Source organism: Talpa europaea (assembly GCF_964194135.1).
Source record: "Talpa europaea genome assembly, chromosome: X".
In the NCBI taxonomy this organism is placed as follows: Eukaryota; Metazoa; Chordata; class Mammalia; order Eulipotyphla; family Talpidae; genus Talpa; species Talpa europaea.
In genome coordinates this window covers 77,770,538-77,795,208 of record NC_140081.1, presented here as the reverse complement: position 1 = coordinate 77,795,208, position 24,671 = coordinate 77,770,538, and the positions used below count along the sequence as shown (strand labels likewise).

General features: G+C 39.9%; 1 protein-coding gene across 2 annotated transcripts; it reads right to left on the bottom strand.

The window, feature by feature from the left end:
* On the bottom strand, nt 1-24,068 carry SH2D1A (SH2 domain containing 1A; the record flags this gene model as incomplete). 2 transcript variants are annotated; one of them, XM_084258442.1, is made up of 4 exons in its annotated part: nt 1-142; nt 2,778-2,918; nt 7,672-7,735; nt 23,932-24,068. In XM_084258442.1, 4 exons carry the CDS (start codon nt 24,066-24,068, stop codon nt 113-115), a joined length of 372 nt encoding a protein of 123 aa, XP_084114568.1. In that variant the 3' UTR covers nt 1-112. The 2 variants fall into 2 exon arrangements, with proteins under 2 accessions (XP_084114568.1, XP_084114567.1); XM_084258441.1 differs by having other exon boundaries at nt 2,786-2,918.
* Between the last annotated feature and the right edge of the window lie 603 nt (nt 24,069-24,671).

Sequence of the window (24,671 nt, the reverse complement as noted above, 5' to 3'; positions counted from 1 at the left end):
TACATTTGTAGCTCACTGAACTGTATTATCTACAATATATATATAAGACTTAGCATATATTTAAATTATTGAAAATAAGATACAAGTTGTTTTATTTTTCTTCATGGTGCTTTCAGGAAGACATCAGGATCTTCTCTTCTCCCTAAAGAAAAATAATCGCAAAAATCAACAAAACATAAACTTAAAAGCTACTAAAAGTATAAGCTAACTAGAACTTACAATCATAAAATTCCAAATGCATAAAACTCACAAAGATACAATTCAATGATATATCTTAAGTGACTAGTATTTAAAACTGAGTTAGGGGCCTCCCTGGTGGCGCAAGGGGTTAAGCACAGCACTGTGAAGCTATCTGCAGCCACGAGTTCCATCCCCGGCCAGGGAAAAACCCACATGGCGCAGCAGACCTCTCCTGTCTCACCAGCTGCTCCCCTCAGCAGTGTATTTCAGTCAGCCTGCCTGTTCTGTTCCCCACTCTGTCTCCAGTGAATCCTCTCACCCCCTACACCTTTGGCCTGTACCTCAGTTCCTTTTTTTTAAAGATTTATTTATTTATGCATACAAGAACTGGGGTGCAGGCCAGAGGTGTGGGGGGGGGGGTGAGAGGATTCACCAGAGACAGAGTGTTCAGCAGAACAGGCAGACTGACTGAAATACACTGCTGAGGGGAGCAGCAGGCGAGACAGGAGAGGTCTGCTGCACCACGTGGGTCACCTCCCTGGCCAGGGATCGAACTCGTGCTGCAGAGTTTGCAGGTAGCTTCACAGAGCTACATCTTAACCCCTTGCACCACCAGGGAGGCTCCTGTACCTCAGTTCTTGTATGCATAAATAAATAAAAATAAATCTTTTAAAAAATAATAAAAATAAAACTGAGTTATACTCTTTGTGAAAAACTTGGTGATGTTGAGGAGTGTGGAGGATAAAGGTAGTATATTAACAGCGAAGCTTGGTGGAGGGCCAATGAAGCATGTGTACATATGGAAGGGTGAAGTTGTACCCCCAAATTACATAATTTTAAAAATGAATGGCAAGTCAATAAAATTTGATTAAAATAAAATTGAGCTACACAGAATGAAATACTGAGCAGAAAAGAACAATTAGCGAATTGGTAAACTGGGCATCTATTTACATTTCTATTATAAAGTCTAACTTTATAACATTAATTCACCACTTGAGTTTAATTACAAGTTTATGCCTGAGTCTGGGTCCCTATCCAAAAAAAAAAGGATGTAACAACTCCTTTTCTTTTATCACGAATATTTATTGTTTTAATCAAAGCATATTCTCCAGATCCCGACAAATGATTAAACTTTTCAATAGGTGTGTAAACACTCATGTGTCTGATAGCTGCTAGCATTGGAACATTGGAAGTGATTGCCAGTATTCAGTCCTTTAGCTTGACACATAGGCTAACATAGCTTTGCTCTGGAGATGTAACAATTTGTGCCAGTGGAATAATAAAGTCTATTAATTTAATTTCCTTTGCTACAATAACATTTTATTAAATCAAGCACCACAAATTCAGAAATCTGGATCGTGCAGCCCAGGCCAACATTAGCCTTTCCATCCCTGAAGGGAAAATATAGTTCACTAAGCAAAGGTAAAGGACAACCGAGGTGGTCTCTGAATTGTCCCATCTTTCAAATTATTCATATCTGAATTAATGAAGTGAAATATAAGTTATGTATCCACAAAAGAGACTGGGGGGGACAATGCAACTCACATGAAAGGTTACAATGTTGTGGATTCATAGAATTTTTAATATCTTTGCAGAGTTCTATTAAACTGTTACAGCTAGCACATTGCATGTCGAGAGTTCCCTCTCCATTTGCTGGCTGCATGTACTTTCTCATGCTATTTTCTTCTTCTTTTTAAAAGTTTTTTCAATTGTCTATTTAGAAGTAAAACAAGATCAGTCTAGAAGTACCACCTTGTTTTTCTCCAGTGCATGATGTCATGAGTGCTTCCAAGCTCATCCCTTCTCTTCTTCCTCTTCCTCCACCCCTCCATACTCTTCCTCCTCTCCCCAATATTTTTCCTATATTAGCTTTGACCTCTGTGACTGGGCCAGAGAAAGAACCCCCTAGGGAATTAAGGGAGCAGCTAGGAAGGCTTGGGAAGCACTCCTATGGGTTGAATGCCTTAAACCGTATGATGGGCTCATTTTATTTATTTGTTTGTTTGTTTGTTTGTTTGTTTGTTTGTTTATACAAGCACTGGGTACAGTCAGAAGCGTGGGAGGGTGAGAGAATTCACGAGAGCCAGCGCAGGGAGCAGAGCAGGCAGAAGGACCGAAGTACACTGCTGAGGGGAGCAGCGGGCGGCAGGAGAGGTCTGCGCGCCATGTGGGACCCTCCTCTGGTGGCCGGGGAGCAGCCGGGGATTGAACCGGTGCTGCAGAGGCTGCGGGCAGCTTCGCAACCCAGCGCTCAACCACTGCGCCACCAGGGAGGCCCTATGATGGGCTCTTGAACTGGGTACCAGTCAAAGTACAGCAGCATAATCTGCCAGGAGAGATGCTGATTTCAACTATCAACATGTCCCTTTGAGGACTCTCCCCAGGACTCTTGACCCTAGCCTGCAGTCGTTTGAAGTGGATTGTAGTAGGTTTTTAGTAGTCCTCGCATCTATTTTTCCTCTCAGTGTCTGCTGTCCAAGCTGTGGCATGTCATAGCATTTTTCTCACAGAACTTTCTTATACCTCTATGGTGATGGGTGAGTTGACTCATAACCCAGAACTTCCAAGCCCTGTAAAAAATTCACAGTAAAGCATACTGTAGTACCTTGTGTTCTAGCTGAGGTGGTCTTCTCAACAGGGTACTGCAGAGGTATTACAATACCTTGATCTGGCTTCTGAAATGCTGAAATGAGATTTTTTATTTTCCGGAAACATCTTTTATGTACCCCAGGTGCTGTCTGGAAAATAAAAGGCCAAGTGAATTATTCACCTACCTCATAATGATACAAAAAGGCCTACAAAATGTGTGAGGGGTACTTAAAGAGGTAACATTTTGTGAAACTTGTTCAAATATTTGAAAACATAAGGAAGAAGGAAAAACAACATTCCAGAAGCGCTTACTTGGTTGGCTGAATTTCCCTGCAAGAGAAGCTAATGAGCTGTCATTTCAGGTCTCCCAAGGGTGGTATTAGTTTGTACAAGCTCGTGCTCATCGCCCTGCCCTTCCTGCCTGCTACCCATCATACAGCCCGAACCTCTAAGGGTATACAGGCCATTACCCACAATGAATTCACCAACAGAGAGGAGGCAGTTAAACACAGAAAAAACACAGATCCTATAAGTCATTAATAAAAAGCCTGAGGAACCAAAAACAAAAAGCCAACAACAACCCATCTTCGCTGTGCTCATGCCACGATATGAAAAGCTACACAGGAAATTAAAAATTGACTGTTACGGTACACACAATGCATGGCTAGTTAGTCCTCATACTCTTTTACCTCACAACACGTCCTGCCTCATGCTTCACATTAAATATTTTCCTCCTTGGTAAACTTCCCCCATCTTCCCCCAAATTGCTCTGTCAACATTTCACTGTGATAAGGTTTTCTCCATGACACCAAAATGAAACTCTATATGAGGTCACCTTTATTTATTTGTTCATTTTTGAAGAGATCATTACTTGCAGGTAACTCTTAAAATGTATTCCTTTCCTGACATCGATTCTCTTGCAAAGACACTGCCTGAAATCAACAACAATTTCCTGCAAGAGCTTATGAGCCAAGCTCTTAGCATTAGCTCAAAACGTGAAATAAAATCGTATTGCAGTGAGCACTGAACAATGACTAGTTTGGTTGTTTTTTTTTTTTTTTTGAAAGGCTGTTTTTCAGTTATTCCATCTGGAAGATTTTTGAGGTGGGAGCTATTTGTTTGTTAGCATTTAATGAGAAAACATGAAGGCTGGCAAGCAGACTTCTGTCAACTAGACTAAAAACTGAAGCTAACACACTGTCCATAGCAACTCAGGCATGTCCTATGTTGGGATAAGAAACTTTTCACTGACAAGTTTCTTTTTCTGCTTTAAATTAGCATCTACTCAAAGGCTGACACAGCTAGGAACCTCAGTAGATAAAGCAGAACTCACACTCAGCTCCACAGTTATAGTCAAACATCTCCCCAGAACTCTATTGAGACCAAATAGACATAACCATTCTCACAGGAGTCCAGACAGTTCTTTGGTCCCAAGACAGAATCTCCCAATTGCAATGGCAGCTCACAGGTAAAACCTCTTTTATACCTTCCTTACAGCACTTTTTAATTTTCAAAGCTCTTTCCTATCGCTTGCCCTCACTATCTCCTCACAGATTGGCAGTTACTGGCTGATTTTGGTTATTCCCATTTGACAGATAAGAAAATGGAAATACAAAGAGATAATTCAGCTGGCCCAAGGTCACACAGATAAGCAGAGACAGAATTGGCTCTAGGTCCCAGGACCCAGTCTCCTGCCTTTCAGATTAAGGACCAGACCAACCAGGTTGAAGTTGATGTCACCAAACAGAAGAGAAACTATACACTCCCCCAGTGTGGAAAGATTTAAAACCACACATCTTTTTAGCTGTTCTTGTGGCTTGTAAAACCATTTATCAACAGAAGCATCTTTTTTATGGAGACTTACATGCAGTTAACACTTGATTATCCACAAGATCAGAGAAGAATAATAGCCCTGGATGTGTAAAAGCAATTTAAATTTGGAATGCAGTGTTTCGTTGGCAAATGACTGAGCTAATTTATTGTGTTTAGTTTAGGTTAGTAAGTAAAATTATTTAGCATCTACTGATGATCAAAAATCCAGAAGAGCCCAAAGGCACCAAAGTCGGCAGGGGGAGGTTAGTACATTTTTTTACAATGTACTGCTGACGATGCACAAATGATAGTGCGCTGTACGGACGATTCTCTAAATTAACAATTTTGCAAAATTTTAGCCTGCGTCACATGAGGTAAATGAATTAAAGGAGGCAATGCTCAAACTTGAAAGTTTAGCTTTCATAATTCTGTGGATTCAGGGTGCGAATTTTATTCTACTCTTTGAAACAAATCTCAGACTTACTTAGATTTCTACCACAATATTTGCCCAAAGGGTAAGTGCTACTGCCATGATTTTTCCTGCAGTGTGACAAACTAAGGCTTTGTTCCAAAAAAATGGTAGAAATATGTCATTTACCCAATTTTGAAAGTACATTTACCACAAGAACTGCACCAGTGACAACTCCCATCCTGTCACTGAACTCAGCTATTGTTCAAATTTGCACATTTCCCATATTGTCATCTCTTAGTTAACCATGGAAACATGTTTAGGATCACAGCTGGTCTTCAATATGCTCTAGAGTAATTTCTTACAGTCAGGTGATATGGGCTCTGAGAACACACGCTAGTTTAATATTCACCTGACAAAAACCTAGTAAGAAAGCAAATTTGGAAGATAGAAAAAAATGCAATATGCATTTTAAAAATAAACCTTAAAAGTTTTTACAATCTGTTTTCCCTTTGGAGAGAACATGCCAATCTTCTGCTCTCTTGGTGCAGATAATTACAATATCATTACATACACGGGTCAAAACCAGACAACAGGATGAGAGAGCGTTGGTGTTCAATAAGCGTTGTCTTCCTTAGCATGATCACAAGCATGTAACAATCTGCATATGATGTTATACTTGAAACAGAGGAAAACAAGTTTAAAAACAAGGCTAGCTAAACCCTAATAATTTAAGATTTTTTCCATAAAGAATACCGAAGTCTTCAGCAGCTACAGCCCACTTCTCTAGGGAGAAGGGCTATTTTGGTCAAATAATATATGAATATATATGTCTATTGTCACATACAGCTATTCTTCATGAGAAATGAATCTAAATTTCTTATTTGGGTCTCCTCTATGGTAATACAAGGAATTTTTAAAGAATAAGCGTGTGAGGGGCCTCCCCTGGTGGCGCAGCAGTTGAGCGCTGTGCTGTGAAGCTGCCGCAGCCTCTGCAGCGCCGGTTCGATCCCCGGCTTCTATCCTGGCCACCTGGGAGGATCCCACATGGCATGCTGACCTCTCCTGATGCGCCGGCTGCTCCCCTCCCCTCATCAGTCTGCCTGTTCTGCTCCCCGCTCTGGCTCTGGTGAATTCTCTCACCCTCCTGCGCTTCTGACTGTACCCAGTGCTTGTATAAATAAATAAATCTTTTTTTAAAAAAAAAGAATAAGCGTGTGATTGTGATTTAAAAAGTGGTACTGCTTTTCCTCTAATTAATATTACAGTATTAATTAACCTAATATAAAGAAATAATGTGTTTGAAAACCTGCCCCAATTTATCTCAGCAGTTCAAAATATTTGTGCTTTTTTTTGTTTACTGATGAATTTGTAAAGGTTAGAACTATTTTAATTTTTTAAGTCTAGATGTTAGTGTATCTTAAATGCACAGATTGAGTTGTTAATAGAGGTTGATATTAGCATTTATGTTTTCAAACAGAATATAATTAAGTGTTTTCATTATAAAAATGGGCTATTTTAAAGAGTCAGAAAATCAAAGAACGCTTTGGAGGTCAAAAGTTTCAGTTGCAATGGTGTAGCGACTTTCATATGTCGTCAAAGCCATCAGAACCCATTTTTCTTATGTGCAGCCCCTGTTGATAAGCAAAATGAAAGGGGACTACTCCGGTTGCAGATGAATCAGAACCCAAAAGCATAACCACTTACTGGACATCCCCTGCTCCCTCTGAAACAATCCCCCATCCCGAGGCAACCCAGGAAGAACTTTAGGATTTTGCAGACAGCGTAGCTGAAAACCACTGCCAGTGCTCCCTTTATTTCTATTCTACCTATCCCTGCCCTTCCCACAAGGCACCGCTAGGACGTCTGTCTGCCTCCTGGCATAGGGTAATCAGGGATTCCCCAACACATAAAAAAAAAAAAAAAACTCCTCTCTTTTTGCAGGCCTGTTAGATAGCTTAGTACGTGACTACAAACTATCTTATTGTTCCGCAACTTGGGGGAGTTCACATTTTTGAGGGCTTACTATGTGCCAGGCACTGTGGCCAAGTGCTTTCTTTATATGCACTATTTCATTTCATCTTCAGAATGAGCCCTCATGAGTAAAGGACTATTTTTTGGCTCATTTTACAGATGAAGCAACCGGTTCCAAGAAAAGTTAAGTAACCTTCCCAGAGGTCATAGATCTCCCAGGGAGGAGACCAGACCTAGAAGCCACATCCACTGGAGAGTGAAATCCAGACCCCCACATTGCTGTTTAATTCACACTGTGTCTCCCCCGAGGTGTTAAAGGCTTTTAGAAGACAGGAGCTAGCACCCAGCTTGTATTACCATCATTCAATAAATAATTGCTGACTTAATTATTTTACATATTTTTGATAGGCTTTCTGACATTTCACATAGGCACTAAACGTCTAACACACTCCTTCAACTTCTTTTATCTTTCTCCCACAGTGAGACCTTTCCATACAGTACTCACTAAAATGTTTCCATATGATGGGGTCAAAATTCTCTAAAGGCTTCTTAATAATCCCTGAGCACTTTTGGACTGGCGCTTTAGTGATTTGAATCTGATGATTATTTTTGGAATGTATAATTTGATGTCTCTTTTATAAAACCAGCCTAAATTCCAAGCAACTCCCTGATACCCACAGAAGCAAAAATAAATAAAAGAGCTATACCTCAGCACTCCAAGAACCTGTTTCTGTCTGGGACACTCGGTATGTATAAATGTAACCTTGATACCTGTGAAAGAATAAACTTCCATTACTGAAAATTCCAAAAGAACAATGAATGCTCTATATTTAAACTTAACGATTACATATAAATGTTACATACACTGGGACACACATATATGGTACTGTTAGGGGGAAAAGGATGTCCTAAAGCTAATTCCATACAGGCTTTGTGGACTCCACCCCCACCCCAGGTCAAAGCCAAAGACACTGGGAACTCCAAATCCCATCACCACCGAAGGGAAGGTGGCTGGGACCTGAGAGTGGGGTTCAGCAGCCAAGTTGGTATAAAGGCAGACATGTGGGCTTTGGAGGGGGTCCCCCATTTTGGCTCTCCACCAGCTCGCAGCGTCCAGCCAGCTCTGAGAGTGACTTTGGGTTTCCAGGTCGGCGGATCGGGTAGGACGCATTAAAGACTTTATTTCCCTATTTTCTCCCTGAGTTGTACATTTTCCTTATTTCCTTTTCCCTTGTAAATAAACCTTTTATGAACCTTTTGTGTGTGCCTGTAGTGGAGTATTCATAAGTCCCTTTTAAGCGCGCGGGTGAGGACCCACAGCCAGGCAACCCGTTCAATATCGTGGCTGTCCTATAACAGTACCTTTGCACTTATAGGAAGAAAAGCCTGAATATTATATCTGGCTAATCAGTTTCCAGTAAGCCTTTTTTAATCTCATCAGTTTTTTAAATATGGGTGCTCAGCCGCTGAAAGATTTGTCTAGTAGACAGACTGTTGGGACAGAAAGAAACTAGAGACCCATTGTAACTGGCAAAAATCATGAATGAGTAAATGGATTTAACAAAGTGTAGATTTTTTGTTGTATTATTTTTCACTCAGGTAACACTGGCTTACAATACTGTATATGATCAAATTGTAGTCTAATTATTTTTAAGTACATAGAAAGCCTTAAGGTGAAAATACTCCACTTGGATAGGGTACTATCAGGCCCACTTAAATTAATTTATAATAGTAATTATGAATATAAAATAATACCAGAATCCTAGAATATTACTACCATTGTTCCTTTATAATGTTGTAATATAGTGGTAATAATAATTTGAATTAAAAAGGTGTTTTCCTAAAATATTTGCCAGCATTTCATCCTTTCAGATAAACCGGTATTTTCTACCATTACTCAGTATGTATGCACATGTTGTATTATAATATAGTAGTAACAATAATTTGAACTGAAAAGGAGTTTTGCTAAAATATTTATTAGCAGTTCATTCTTTCAGATGGGATAGGTTTTCTCCACCATTACTCAGTTAAGTATGTACATGGTCTATCTGGATTTCTACTACAAGTCAAGAGTTGTACATTTTGTGTTAGTTTGCTTGGACTGTGATGACAAAATACCATAGACCAGGTGATGCAAACAAAACAGAAACATTTTCTCACAGTTCTGGAGACTGTGAGGACAAGATCAAGTTGCTAGCAACATAGGTTTCATTCTGAGGCCTCGTCTCTTGGCTTGTAGGCCGTTGCCTTCTTTCTCTGTGCCTTCTTTCCTCTCTTCTTTTCACAAGGCCACCAACCCCATAGGATTAGGTCCCCACACATAAGACCTCATTTAACCTTAATTATCTTCTGAAGGCCTGGCTCCAAGTACTGTCACATTAGGGGGCATGGCTTCAACATATGAATTTGAGGGGACGTAACTCAGGCCAAAGCAATCTACCCCTGGGTCCCCAAAATTCATGTCCTTCTCACTTGCAAAATACCTTCATTTCTTCCCAACAGCCCTAAAGCCTTAACTCTCATTCCAGCATCAATTTTAAAGTCTAAAATCTTAAGTCACATCTAAATATCATCTAGTCAGATATGGGTAATTACAACTCAAACTATGATTCACCCCAGCAGAAAATTCCTCTCTAGCTGTGAACCTGTGAAACCAGATAAGTTATGTGTTTCCAAAATAAAAAGACGGTACCAGCAAAGGATAGATAGTTCTATTACAAAAGTGAGAAATTAGGTGGAAGAAATGAGTGATGAGTCCTAAGAAAGTCCAAAATCTCATAAGGCAAATTCCATTAGATCTTTGTTAAGCTTGAGAATAATCTTCTTTGCATTGGTGCTTTGCCCTCCAGCCCCACTGGGTGGCAGTGTCACCCCCACAGCTCTACAGAGGTGGCCCCACCCACTCTGCTTTGTTGGGCACTGATCCACCTTTGAAACCTACTTGGAGGCAACCTAGGCCCTCTGGGTCTGCAGCGGGAATGGCAGCCCTGATGATCTCTAAACTGCTTACTGGGTCATTCTTCCCTTCGCTTGAAAGATAAAGTATGTTTGTAGTCCAAAAGTTGCTCTATTTTCCTGTCTTGTTCCCTACGGTCCAAACCGACAATGTGTCCAATACTTTGGCCCAGATATTATGATCCAAACTATTCCTGGCAGCAGCTGAGATGGCTAGTTAACATCATGGGTAATCTCCTTAAGGACTGATTGTCCAGCCACACCCTTGGTGTTCTCTCCAGAACACTTTGTCATTTTCTGCCATATGGTTAGACTGAGAACTATCCAAATCTTTAAGTTCTAGTTTCTTTTTGTTTAATTCTTCCTTCAATTTATCTCTCTCCCTTTGCATTTTACTACAAGCAGTCAGGAGGAACCAAACTTCTCCTTCAACACGTCACTTAGAAATCTCTCCCATTTTATTACTTGCAAGTTGTACCTTCCACAAAATACTGTAACACAATTCAATGTTGTTCTTTGCCCTCTATAACAAGGATGGCCTTCCCTCCAGTTTTCAATAACATGTTCCTCATTTCTATCTGAGACTTCACCAGAATGACCTTTAACTTCCATATTTCTATAACACTATGTTCATGGCAATTGAAGTTTCTTCTAGAATGTTCCTCCAAACTCCTCTAGCCTCTACCAGTGATACCATTCCAAAGCTGCTTCCATGTGTTTAAGTATTTGTTAAAACAGGACCACACTTCTCAGTACCAAAATCAGTTTTAGTCAGCTCACACTGCCATAACAATTTACCATAAACAAAAGAAATGTGTGGAAGCTGCAAGTCCAAGATCAACATAGGTTTCATTCTGAGGCCTCATCTCCTGGCTTATAGGCAGCTACCTTCTTGTTGTGTTCACAAGTCCTCCTTTTCGTGTGCATGCATGAAGAGAAAGACCCCTCCTCCTCTTCATCTCCTCTTTCTCTTCTCCCTTCCTTCTCCCTCTTCTTCTTCCTCCTTCCTGCTCTTCTCCCTCCTAGTTCTTCTACCCATCCTATAGGATTTGAGCCCCACACAGATGATCTCATTTAACTTTAATTACATTCTAAACACCCTATTAGGGTTTCAACATATGAATTTGATGCAGACATGACTCAGCCATAGCATATGCATTAGTATCTCTTTTGGAGCCCACAACAACCCTATGAGCTTTATATTGTGAAATACATTTTGTAGATGAGACTTTGAGAAGTTAAGTAACCAAAGTCACACTAGAGATCATCCAGCAAGATGGAATTTGAATCAGACCTATTCAACTGTGGAGACCTGGCTCTTGATCCCTATACTGTAGTGTATATGGATTATTGATCATATTTTCGTATATATTGTAATGCTACTCAACTTGTCTAACAAACTTTTACTTCATAGAAAAGTCAAGTAAACTTTATTTTTTTAATCAGATTTTTTTTAAGGATTTATTTATACAGGCACTGGGTACAGTCAGAAGCACGGGAGGGTGAGAGAATTCACCAGAGCCAGAGCAGGGAACAGAACAGGCAGACTGATGAAATACACTGCTGAGGGAAGCAGCGGGCGCAGCAGGAGACATCTGCACACCATGTTGATCGCTGGGCTATGAGGCTGCCTGCAGCCTCTGAAGCGCCGGTTCGTTCCCTAAACTTTATTTTTTTAAAGATTATTTTATTTTGCATAGAAGAGGTTTGAGGCTGAGAGGACTCACCAGAGACAGAGTGGAGAGCAGAACAGGCAGATCTACTGAAATACACTGCTGAGGGGAGTAGTGGGCGAGACAGGAGAGGTCTGCTGCACCATGTGGGTCAGCTCCCTGGCAGGGATTGAACTCAGGCCGTAGTGGTGATAGCATTGAAACTTAATCCCTAGGCCACCAGGGAGGACCACAACTTTATACTGAATTATTTCAAATTATGAATCTGAATCTGGGTCAACAGAGTTTTATTTAGACATTTTGTGATTATTATACTTAGGCACAAGTGTGGGTCAGTGTAAATCTTTGCTTAGAATATATGCTAAACTTTGGTAAAAATAATGCATTTCAGCTTAAAAGAACAGATGATGCTAAAACATTCCAGAGGCTCATCCTTGAGTAACTGACCTCATTTACTATTAACCCCCTTTAGAACTGTAAGTATTTAAATATGTGAATTAAATTACTTTATCTTTAATCAATATCCATCTGTACTGATTTCCTAAGGACAAAAATACACCTAAAACACTCTAATCAGGTTCATTCAATTTGTGAAACTGAAAAAAAAAGGTCAATTTAATTGTTGAAGTGATTACAGGAAAGGTTTCATTTTTGCTATGAAGGTTTGCCAGAATATTTAGAACATACATAAAACAGCTTGAGATATGCATGTATATAAATATAAATTATTACAGTGTTAGAGTCTGGTTTTTTTAGCCATTGAACTCTTCCTCAAAGCTCACTCGTCTCAGTGAGTACTCTGCAGGGAACATGGCAATAGCTGTGATTGCCATGTTTTACCATGGGAACTCGAAACATGAGGCTTTAAGTGATTTTCTTAAAGTCACACAGCAAAATGGAGATAGAGAGAGATAGGATAAGCCCTTCATTACATGTGGGAAGCAATTAATGACAATAACTCAGGATCATTGATAATGATGTGGAAATGTATTATTGCAATGAAGCAAGCAAAATCGTAAGCAACTGGTTTCCCACTTTCTAAAACAGCAGGCCTCCAAAAAAGACAATGAATCTATCTCCCTACTATCATTCAGCCTCATTTAATCAAAATAAATGAGTCTGTTTTGAAAATAGTTTCCTAACGAATCTGATCTTATCTCACTTTCAGTTAAGCAGCAGGAACCTGAGTACCACTTCAAAAGTCCTTACCTCCTTGGGTCTGAACGAACTGGTGTTAGTAACACTTAAAACTTCTTGTGATTAACCCATCTAATATTAACAATTTCCTACTCCCCCAGCCCTCAATTTTCTGAATGAGCAAAATTGTTTCACCCCTCAAATAAGCCAGCATTTCATCTGTGCCACTTTCAAGTCACTGAAGTGACTGACCAAGGGTCCCCTGGAAGAGACCTCCAACAGTGCAATTCCTTCCCGGGCTAACAGCACTGCCATCACACGGGGGCTTGTTAAAAATGTAGATTCCCAGGCCCCACCCCAGAACTGCTGAATCAGAGTCTACATTTTAACAAGATTTCCAGGTGATTTGTAAGAACATTAGTTACAGAAAGACTGATTAAAATGCAAAGGGCATGCCCACACCGCATCGGAAATATTGATGTCATTTTCCCCAAATCAAACTGGCTTCTTTCCCTCACCCAGATGACTTCTCTGCCACCTGTCCCCCAGCCACTCAGTCTCTGCTTTAAGAATACAATTATTTAATATGAATGACCTGAAGCTTTTCAATTGCTTCGGTCTTCCCTGAGCAAGAGTTCGGAACCATTTACTCCCTCTTCCCTGATGAGATTGCATATATTTGTTGCTGTATTATGAAACAATAATTTTATAACATAAAATTAAACTAAAACACTGAATATGGTTTTTCAATACTAAACACATACTCTGTTCACTGGGAAAAAAAATTACTGTTCTAGGAAATAAATTGCCACGTTATAATAAGTGATGTAAAAGCATGTAAATTTTTGACCTAATGACCTTGCCTATCTTCATACTCTCCAAGGAATCAAAAGGAAAAAGCAATTTGACAAGGATTTACATAGTAGTTCTATTTTAATAGTGGAAAAAATGGAATTAACTTACATACCCCTAGATGAGGACTATTTCTCAAGATAAGGAAACGGCAGTAGAAAGAACAGTTCAAAAATACACCAAAATTCAAAGGCATTAGAGTCCTTTATTTTTCCAAAAAAATTAAGCAGAGACTACGTGGATATAAAATGATATATGAGGAAACACTCTGATTACAACTGCATGTATGGAAGTAAATTGAAACAAATATATCCTTGCATATTAGTTTCCCTATGAAGTTATCTATTACTAATAACATTTTTTCTTTGTTCAGAAAGTCAGTATTTTTATAAATTAATTGAATTTTTCTCTTTCATTGTTGTAGCCTCCATAGTTCTCCTGCCACTGTATCTCCCATGAACCACCACCATATTCCCTTGTGTTCATCCTTCCCCTGCTTTGCCCTCTTCCACCTCCTCTTGCCGTCTGCCTCAGTTCTAGGGTCAGATTGCTAGTTTTGACTTTTTCTTGACCTTTTGTTTGGTTTCTCTATATTCCACATATAAGTGAGAACATCCGATATTTATCTTTTTTCCTTCTGACTAATTTCAGCTAGCATAATCCCTTCCAGCTCCATCCATGATGCTGCAAGGGCATGAGTTTGTCTTTTTTGATTATTGAGTAATATTCCATTGAATAAATATACTATAACTTTTTGATCCACTTGTCTATTTTGGAGCATTTGTGTTGTAATAACTTTTTTTAAGAAAAATAAGGCAGGGCCTCCCCGGTGGCGCAGCGGTTGAGCGCTGGGTTGCGAAGCTGCCCGCAGCCTCTGCGACGCCGGTTCGATCCCCGGCTGCTCCCCGGCCACCTGAGGAGGGTCCCACATGGCGCGCAGACCTCTCCTGCCGCCCGCTGCTCCCCTCAGCAGTGTACTTCGCTCCTTCTACCTGCTCTGCTCCCCGCTCTGGCTCTGGCTCTGGTGAATTCTCTCACCCTCCCGCGCTTCTGACTGTACCCAGTGCATGTATAAACAAAAACAAACAAACAAACAAATAAATAAATAAATAAAACATGCCTCTATTTAAAAAAAAAAAAGAAAGAAAAATAAGCAATATCACAATTTGGAGTTTTATAAATCTAGTCTAAACAGATCACAAATCTGAAAAACATAATTCAAGTGCTTTGGTGGTGGGTGTGGAGTGGTGACATACATCTGAGGAGGTGTGAACTTATTCCCCTAAACCATATACCATATTGTAAACCAATGTTTCCTCAATAAAAAATAATTTAAAGGTTTAAAAGGAAAAGAAAAATACAATTCATTTTTAAAAACTGTTACACGCAAGGCATTAAGATGCAACACTATGAAGCTATCTGCAGTCACTGCAGCACGAGTTTGATCCCCGGCCCAAGAGCTACCCACATGGCGCAGCAGACCTCTCCTGTCTCACCCACTGCTCCCCTCAGCAGTGTATTTCAGTCAATCCACCTGTTTTGTTCCCCAGTCTGTCTCTGGCGAATCCTCTCACCCCCCACACCTCTGGCCTGTACCCCAGTTCTTGTATGCATAAATAAGTAAATCTTTAAAAAACGAAAACAAACCGTTACATCTTTCCGCTGACTCCCTCCATTTATACAGACAAACTGAGAATGTAGTATAATTTTAACATCCTACCATATAAGACATCAGTGTAAAAAATAATAACAGTACAAAACACAACAAAGCAAAAAAGGACAATTATAAATCAGAGACATCCTGCAGGGGAGGAGGCGGGAGAGGGATCAGAGGGAGGGAGGGAGGAGCACAGGGGACTAAGGTGATGGTGCCCGGGTGCACTGGTGAAGGAAACTCTATGGGGACTACACCTGAGGGGGTGGGGGGAAGCAAATGTTGTTTAAAATGAACAATGATGTAAAAAATAAAATTAAAAAAAAATAACTTTCGGGCCTCCCCGGTGGCGCAGCGGTTGAGCGCTGGGTTGCGAAGCTGCCCCCGGCCTCTGCGGCACCGGTTCGATCCCTGGCTGCTCCCCGGCCACCAGAGGAGGGTCCCACATGGCGCGCAGACTTCTCCTGCCACCCGCTGCTCCCCTCAGCAGTGTACTTCGGTCCTTCTGCCTGCTCTGCTCCCCGCTCTGGCTCTGGTGAATTCTCTCACCCTCCCGCGCTTCTGACTGTACCCAGTGCTTGTATAAACAAAACAAACAAACAAACAAATAAATAAATAAAAACATGCCTCTATAAAAAAAAAAAAATTAACTTTCTACCTCCTTCACATTTTTGTCAGACTTGTTGAAGAACTTGTAATTTTAAAAGTCATCATGAAAGAAATCTAGAAAATGAGCAATTGATTAAATACAGTAGTTTTTTGATGTTATTAATTAATTTTCTTGACTAATATTTTCATTGTTGCAAAATATGTGACCTTTATTATGTGTTAAAGAATATAAAGATAGTAACTAGGCCTAAAATGTATTTATTAAAGTTACAATAAAATACTTTTAAATGCATACAAAATTGTAAAATAACCAATGTTTTTCCAATAAAGATATTAGATGTGATATAATATTTGCTGACAAGATAAAGATATATTTAATGACTTCTGTTCAGTTTTAAAGTCACCTTATTGAACAATACATCATGAAATAAATTGTTGTACATCTAGGAAATTTACCAATGGCACTCCATTTCACTGGTGTGTATATTTTAATCTGTCTCATGTGGCTGTCGGCTCCATTTTAGTGATTAGCTAGAACAGCAATCTGTATCATGAATGTACAAATTGGCATCTTAAGAGAATCAGTTAAGAGAACTGTGAATCAAGACACTTAGTCCCACCAATTCAAGTTGCTGAATTTCTTGAAGGGTGTGAAAATAATTTCCTGTTCTGACTGAGATCTTGATAAATTATCATCTCGTAAGTGATCTACTCCAAATCCTGGTTTATGAGAGTGACCAAACAGCTTGTGACCCAATTCCCTGTAATCTTTCAGTCCTTTGCAGCATTTTAGAATCAGCACCTGGAGGTGTCTCACTGGGTGTAGTTATTTTTTTTTCAAAGGTTTATTTATTTTTATACAAGAACTGGGGTACAGGCCAGAGGTGCGGGAGGGTGAGAGAATTCACCAGAAACAGAGTGGGGAGCAGAACAGGCAGATGGACCAAAGACACTGCTGAGGGGAGCAGCAGGCGAGGCAGGAGAGGTCTGCTGAGCCATGTGGGTAGCCCCCTGGCCGGCTGGGAATTGAACCCGAGCTGCAGAGGCTGCAGACAGCTTCACAGCGCTGTGCTCAACCCACTGCGCCACCGGGGAGGCCCTGGGTGTAGTCATTTTTTAAATATTAGTCTGTGGACCGGGCTAGCCGCCACTCAGGATTTTTGGCTTCCTTGCTGCTCATCGTCACTCCCACTCAGAACCAATATTTTGCATTTTAATGACTACAAAGCATGCACTGATTCAGTCCCTGGTAATATTAAAATTTGCTTTTATTTTCTCAAAAGCTGCCCCCAACTCTTTAAAAAGTTAGAAATGGACAAAAGGAAAGCAACCTGATTTATTTGTTATTTTCTCAAAGGGTCAGTGTTGGGGACACCTCTTGATTTAGAACTGACAAAACCACATCAATTCTTTCTTTATACCACTTCAAGGATGACACAAAAGAAAAGGTTTAGCTACATCTGACTTCTTCGTGACACTGCAAATATAGCAAGCCAGTGCCCATACTCTTTATACAAACTAATGCTGTGTGCAGAATTCAAGGCACAATTACAATGCAACAGATTTTTTTAACAAATATTTCAGAACTTTTATATTCAGAGGGATGGCATCCTACACAAAGCCATCATTACTGAGACTATCCTCTGACTCAAGAAGTTTCCAAATTTTCTATAGTTCAATCTTCATTCTTTCAGTATGATTTTGAATTTTCAGAACAGTAAGTCGTTCAACATCAAGTCTGATTGTAGAACTATGTAATACCAGTTTCAATGAGTCATGACAATAAATATCTGTCCCCTGAACTGGATTACTACGGTCTATTTTGTAATTACCTATAGATGGTTTATTTATATTAACAAACACCCACTACATATTAACTCTATAAATATCAACTCATGGAATAATCCTCGTAACAAACCCTAGGAGGTAAGTACTATTATTATCATCATCCTCCTTTTCACAAATAGGGAACCTGAGGCACAAAAAGTTTAAGAAACTTGCCTGAGGTAAAATAGCTAGTTAAGGGTCAGATTGGGGGCAGAGAGGGTTTGGCTGGAAGATCTGGGCTCTTAACCATTACCCTATGCTGCCTCTTGCTTTGTCAGAGGAAATGAATTAACAAATTGGTCTTAAGGTGATTCCAAAAGCAGTTCTCACGGGGGGGGGGGGGGGGGGGGCGGTGAAGCGAGTCTTAGTCTCAGGGCTGAGAAGGGTGAGATAGGAAGGAAGGGGGGGTGCTGAAGGGAAATGGCTAGATGGAGAGAGCTCAAAAGAAGTCAACCCAGACTTCCCTTTCACTTGTTAAATAACATCTTCAGACAACAGGCCCAAAATGGAGTCACTCTTGCTAAGCCCCACATTATCAAACCAAAGCTTAATACTTAACTGAATTACAGTTTCAATCCCTCCCAGGAATGTAATCTTAAGCAGTCAGTCTGGAATTTCCTAGGCACCATTAGCAAGGTAATCTGCCTGAAACAATCCATTCTCTTCCTTATCTAGCCCCCTCCTGTCTATAAAAGCCTTCTACTTTGTATAGTTCTTCAGAATTCCTTTCTGCTTGCGAGATGGGATGCTGCCCAATTCATGAATCATTTAATAAAGCAAATTAGATCTTCAAATCTACTCAGATGAATTTTGTTTTTTAACAAGACTAATCTTGTAACTTCAATTTTACATTGTCGACCAGAGTCAGCACTTGATTTACTGGCCTGTGAAATGTCCCTTTAGTGGTTTATGATTTACTCCGATGCTGGCCTTTAGTCTCACTCTGAATGCATTACACTATAAAAATCCAAAATAATTCTGGTGGCCTAAGTGATCTTGAAGGTAAATGCAGCACCAACACACATACCCAAATGTACTAAAAAGCTAACTGTAAGTTATAATTTTTCAGTTTTTTAAGTTATTTGCTACAATGTCCCCCCTCTTATTACAACTGTGAAGCTAGAACTTTTTTTTATTACTGCTCCTTCTCCCATTTCTCCAATTCAATCGTTTGATAGACACTTTATTCCCAGTCATCCTTTAAATCTTAAAGGACAAAAAGATAATTATCCTTTTATCTAAAGACATATATGTCAAATGATTTCATTATGTGTCCTTGAGGCTAAAGAACATAATACTATTTCTTCTTCTTAATCTTCCATCAGATAAGTAGTAAGCAAAGTCAATATGGACAGAAGGATGCTAATTATGGAAATAAACTATTTCTCCCAACTAATTATATTAAATATTTTAAATTAGTTTTTATCTTATCACCTTCAGACTATCCCAGTAGGCATTTAGGACTTTCCCAATAGCTATCTACATTGAGGGAGTGAAGGAAAGGAATGTGTAGCGCTCATATATACCTTAGTGAGAAGAAACTTGATATACCTATAAAACCAAATAGAACAAAATAAAATAAAAATTATTTGCACTAAAGAGAGCATTTAGTAGAGTGGATAAAAGCAAGAAAAATAATTAAGTCAGTAATTTTCCTACGCAACAGAAAATATGGAGGAAAAAGATCTCATTTACAACAGAAGCCAAAAAAAAAAAAATCAACATACACATTTATACACACAATAACACACATTTGCCCATACAATAACTAGAAATAAGCATAACAAAAATATGCAAGACCTACACCAAGAAGACTACAAATAAAAATAAAAATAAATTGGGAGCCATATCAGGTTTTTGGATAGAAAAACTATATTCTTTATAGATGACAATTCCTCCTTAGCTTATTAATGAGTCTAATGTAATCCCAATGGGATTTTTTTTAACTTAACAAAATTCTTCTAGATTTTACCTCAAAGAACCAACTTGTAAGCATAGCAAACTATTCTTATAAATGTATGAAAATATTGTTGCACTATACTAGCACAAGTATAACTAGATCAATTGAATCAAATAGGTTATGAAACAATAAATATTATATTAAAAATATAATATGGGTAGAGTAGGCTAATAAATTGATGGGAAGTGGAAGTTCTATTTATAAATTATATTAGGATAATTGCTAGCTATTTGAAAACACAATCGAATTAGATCCTTTCTGCACATTAAAGTTAAATTCCAAATAGAATTAAAGAGTTAAATGTAAAGTAACCAAACCATAAATTTAAAACAACAACTAAGTTGGTTTCATAGTTCTGAAGGAAGAAGAACTTTCTAAGCTGAGAAGTAAAGGAAAGATCAAACACAAAAAATGAGTGATGGATCTTATTACTAAAAATGTTCATTTTTTGTGTGTCAAAGAAAAGTAATAGCAAAGAGCAAGCTGAGAAAAAATACTTTCAAGAAATCAAGTATTACCATGTAAAAACACACAATGTGTTCAAAAAAATATTACAAATGGTTGAAGGGGCAAAGTACACAAAGAGGGAGCCAAGTCACAAACAAGGAAATACAAAAGCTTCCCAATCAAATAAAAGTCACAGAGAATTTTTAATACAAGAATACTATTTCTAAGGAGGGTGCAGTGAAATGGACACGCACACATTACTGGTTATCATATATATAAATTGGAATAACCATTTAGGAGTAAATATTTCGTGTTCATGTGTATGTTAATAATCCTAAACTGTTCATGTTTTCTGCCCTAAAAATTGCATATTTTATATTCATTACAAGAAAATAATTATAAATACAAAGAAATATTTATGGAGCAGAATAAGAATCATGATGGAATTTATAGTGGCCTAAAAGTAGAATAATTCAAATGTCTAAAAATAGATGACTATGACTATTTAAAGAAAATATACTACATTCACTGGCTGGACTATCATGAAACCATTAAAAATTGTGTTTTAAAAGCAACTGGAAGAACATAATATATGAGTGGGTTTTCTTTTTCATGGTAAGTGAAAAATGCAGCATATTGTAATATTTTAAGAGCCCATTTGTGTTTACAAAGTAGTTTACTTTATTAAAATAGAGGCAAAAATCCACTTAATTTTCAATACTATCTGCCTTTAGATTCTAAAACTACAGTTGACTTTTCCCTCATTTATTTTATCTACATTTTCAAATGTTCTATAATATGAATAAATCTTAGGACCTATCACCAACTTATTGGTAATAAGGACAAGATAATAGAATTAACTGATTATACCAAAATCCAGATTTATTTATTGAAAATAATTGGAAGAAAAGCGTCACTTGAAATGAAGGGAAGGAATCCTATAAATGGGATACTTCTCTAGTACTTTATAGATTCAATTTTCCAAAACTGAACAGAGGAAAGGCCTTATCTAAAAGCCATGACTAGAGGTTCAGAACTGGGGAAAGGAACAAGCATAATTTGAAAGTGTAAAGTAGGGTTCAAAGGCATGTGAAAGTGCAATTTCTATAGTAAAAAATGGAAACTAAAATAAAGCCCAACTGCACCTCCTTGGATAATGGGAATGAAATAAAAGGCAGAACAAGAAACTATTCTGAGTGAACCCTACTATGAAAGCATGTTTATTAGGTACAGCATATTGCTCATGAGTCACTATTTACATTGTTATTTGTACTGCATATCACAAGCATACACATTTAGGTTTAAAATGAGTACGTGGTTTATTTCTAAATATAATTGAAATTGTTGCTATAGTGCAGTACTAAAAAGGAGAATGGAATGTTTATGTTTATCAGAAGTGAACCTTGGCTCAAAAAGTTTAAGAAACTGTCATAAAATGCAATGCATCCTGTGTCTTCCCTCTGCAGCACAGACTGGTAATCACCCTCTAAGACTTGGGGACCACAGTGTGCCCATCAAGACATACTAAGGGGACTCTTAATGTGCCTATTTTCTGCTGCTTTATAAGAAGGTCTGTGTGAAGAACTAAGAGTCATAAAAATTGCATTTATGTGATTCACTTGGGGTGAAAACTTAAATGTTTGAGGATTTCCCACCAACCTCAATTAATTCCTTATGTGGTCCTGGCCTACATGGGCAAAAAGCCAAATTTGTCCTCCTCTTTTGCATATTTTACTAACAGCAGTCATATGCAGAATGTCAGACCCGTATTATTATTCCCTTTATTTAAAATGCACACCAAGACCCAGAGAATTTGAGTAATTTCCCACGGCCACCTGGCCCCCGGATATCAGTTCAGAATTCTTTGCAATAAATAACTGTTTGCCTCGACGGTTCATTTATCAATTAAAAATCTTTATTGAGTGTCTTCTTTGTGCCAGCCTGTTCTACTGGTGCAGGAGACAATGGCCTCGTTGAGTTACATCTTACAGGGGGCACTAGTGCTCAGAAAGTAAACAAATGTCAGCTAGATTAAAGCTCCTTGAAGTAAAATAATAAGTGATTCAGGGACAGAGAAAAGACACTTATTTTAGATAGGGTGCCCTCTCTGAGGGGACAGGCAGAAACAATAACTGCAAAGACCTTAAATGGGGAGCAAGCTTGACAAGCCTACAGACAACAGAGACCAGTGTGGCTGAAGGTACATGGCACACACAGCTGCATTTGGCTTCCCTTGCCCTGGCTTCTTCTGTAACTTCTCTTCTTAGCACTAAGTGAAGGGGCCCTTTACTGCCTTTGTCAGCCTCCCCAAAGGAGCTCCCTTCATTTGCCCACTTACTCCTCCACCTTCTCTTCTAAGAGTCTGAGTTGGCAACCATTGACCTTCCCCAGTTTGCATTTGGGAAAAATAAAAATATAAGCAAAACAGAAAGATCTGAGTCCAAGAGATTCTACAGCTCTCACATATTTCCCTTGAAGAGCTGCCACAGACATGACTTGATCATTAAAAAAAAAAGCAAAAAGGAATGAAAATCATCTAATACCAGCCTCAGAAGACTCTTTGTTCACAAACCCAGAAGGCACTTCAAAACTTTGCAGTGTATCTTCAGGTACGGAAATTACTACCAAGCATTTTCCCCATACTGTTTTTGTCTAGAACCTGCTGTACAGGGTTGGTGTTTTTATCCTGCTGACAAGAAGTAATTGTGCTACGTCTTTCCCAAGAATGTCTCATGAGAACTAAAAGAAATCAACTGACCAAAAGAAGGTAGTAATAATAACAATCGCTTATATTTACTATGTGTCAGCTCCGGGGCTAAAATTTTCACCTGGATCATGGCATTTTAGACTTACAATCCTGAAATAAGTAGCAATATTATACCCATTTTATAGACGAGAAAACTGAGAGAGAAGTTAACTTGCCGAGGTGACAAGCCTAGCATTGTTAACATAGGAGTAGGTCTTGGATGCCCCTGACTCTGGAGTCCTGGAGCAAGCATAAAAGTGCAAACGATCCAAAATGGGGCGGTAGACCAGGCCATGCCTAGGGGAAAGGGCAAAGCTGAGTCATAACAAGGGTGTTTTCCCCCCAGGCCCTTTAACAACAGTGTCAGTCTTAACTTTTAGCAGGAAATGTCCTGTCGTGAAAACTCCTGTCCCCTCCTCACCCCCACCCCCATCTCAACTCCTCTAAAAGAAGGCTAAAAGCCAGTTCAGGGAGGCAATTTTAGTCACTAACATCCCGCTCTCAGCATCCTAACTGAACTGGCATCTCATTCGCCAGTGGATTCAGTCTCTTTAGTCTTCTTCCTCTCCCTGAATTTGACGGTCTTCCTTTGGGGATGACACCTCCAAATCCACTTAGAGAGCTGGAGGGAAGCCTTCAGCCAGACTCCCAGATTAAGACAGATGTGTAAAATAAGAGCGGAGCCCCCCAAACACCACCTCGACTCAGGATCTAGTGGCACAATCTGGTCAGTCCCCCATCCCAGGACTCCACCTCCGTGGCTTCCACTGGAGGCCAAAACAGGAGGAGGGAGCCTGGGTCATTCCCCAAGCAGAGGTAAATTCTAGGCTGCAGTTCCCCACCCAAAAGGGCGTTCCCACAAAGGCCTTGGTGAGGGCCTTGTGGAGATCAGAAAGCCCAGGGAATGAAATCCCCAGGCAGGGGCCAATGCTTGGTCTACCAGGGCCTTGGAATGGATCTGAGGAAGGCCAAGGGGCCTCCTATTGGACAGTGGAGGAGGCCTTGAAGAGCTAATGCCACCCGAAACCCACCGACTACCACCTCCGGCCCTCTACCAGTGCCCTCTGCAAGCCCCAGGCCCAGGCCTCACCGCTGGGACATACTCACAGAACACAGAGGCAGTACACGCCTGGGATGCTCTCGCTGTCTCTCAGCAAATAGCTTCCATCCAGACCCGTGGCTAGCAGGAGCTTCTCCCCAGTCTCCCGGCTGATTTTGCCATGATACACAGTCACTGCATCCATGGCTTGGTGGACTCTCAGGCAGGCGAAGTGTGCAGAGTGTTAGAAGGAAAATGCCTCCGCTGCTGCCACCAGGCAAGGCTCAGCCACCTGACTCCCTGTTCAACCAGATGCGCAAAAGAAGAGAGGAGCACCCCAAACAACAGGATGTTGTCTACCTTTCTTCAAACCTCCTCACACTTCAATGAAAACCAGCTCAGCAATTTAGCAGCTTGGTTGCTGCCACATATTTGATCCCCTTCCCGGCCCCTCCCCCTCAACACAGGGTTGGCAGGGAGAGAGGAAGAGAGATGGAAAGGGCCTCACAAGAGTTAGTCTGCTCCACCAACGCAGACCCTGGCGCGCACACGGGAATCCTTGCTAATGCTTCTGTCCTTGCGGTTTCCCAGAGGCCAACTCCAGGAGAGAGAAAAGGCCAAAAGTTGAGACCAGAACTCAGAAACTCTCAGTACTTTCGGTGTGCCATTACCACCGAGCACAGCCAGGAGACAGCCTCAGACTCAGAAGCAGTGAGTGACCTGCGGTATGAGGGCAAATTCCTCCTCGCTGCTTCCCCTCCTACTCCACGTTCACCTTGAACAATGGATCTTGAACTGATTACTCCTG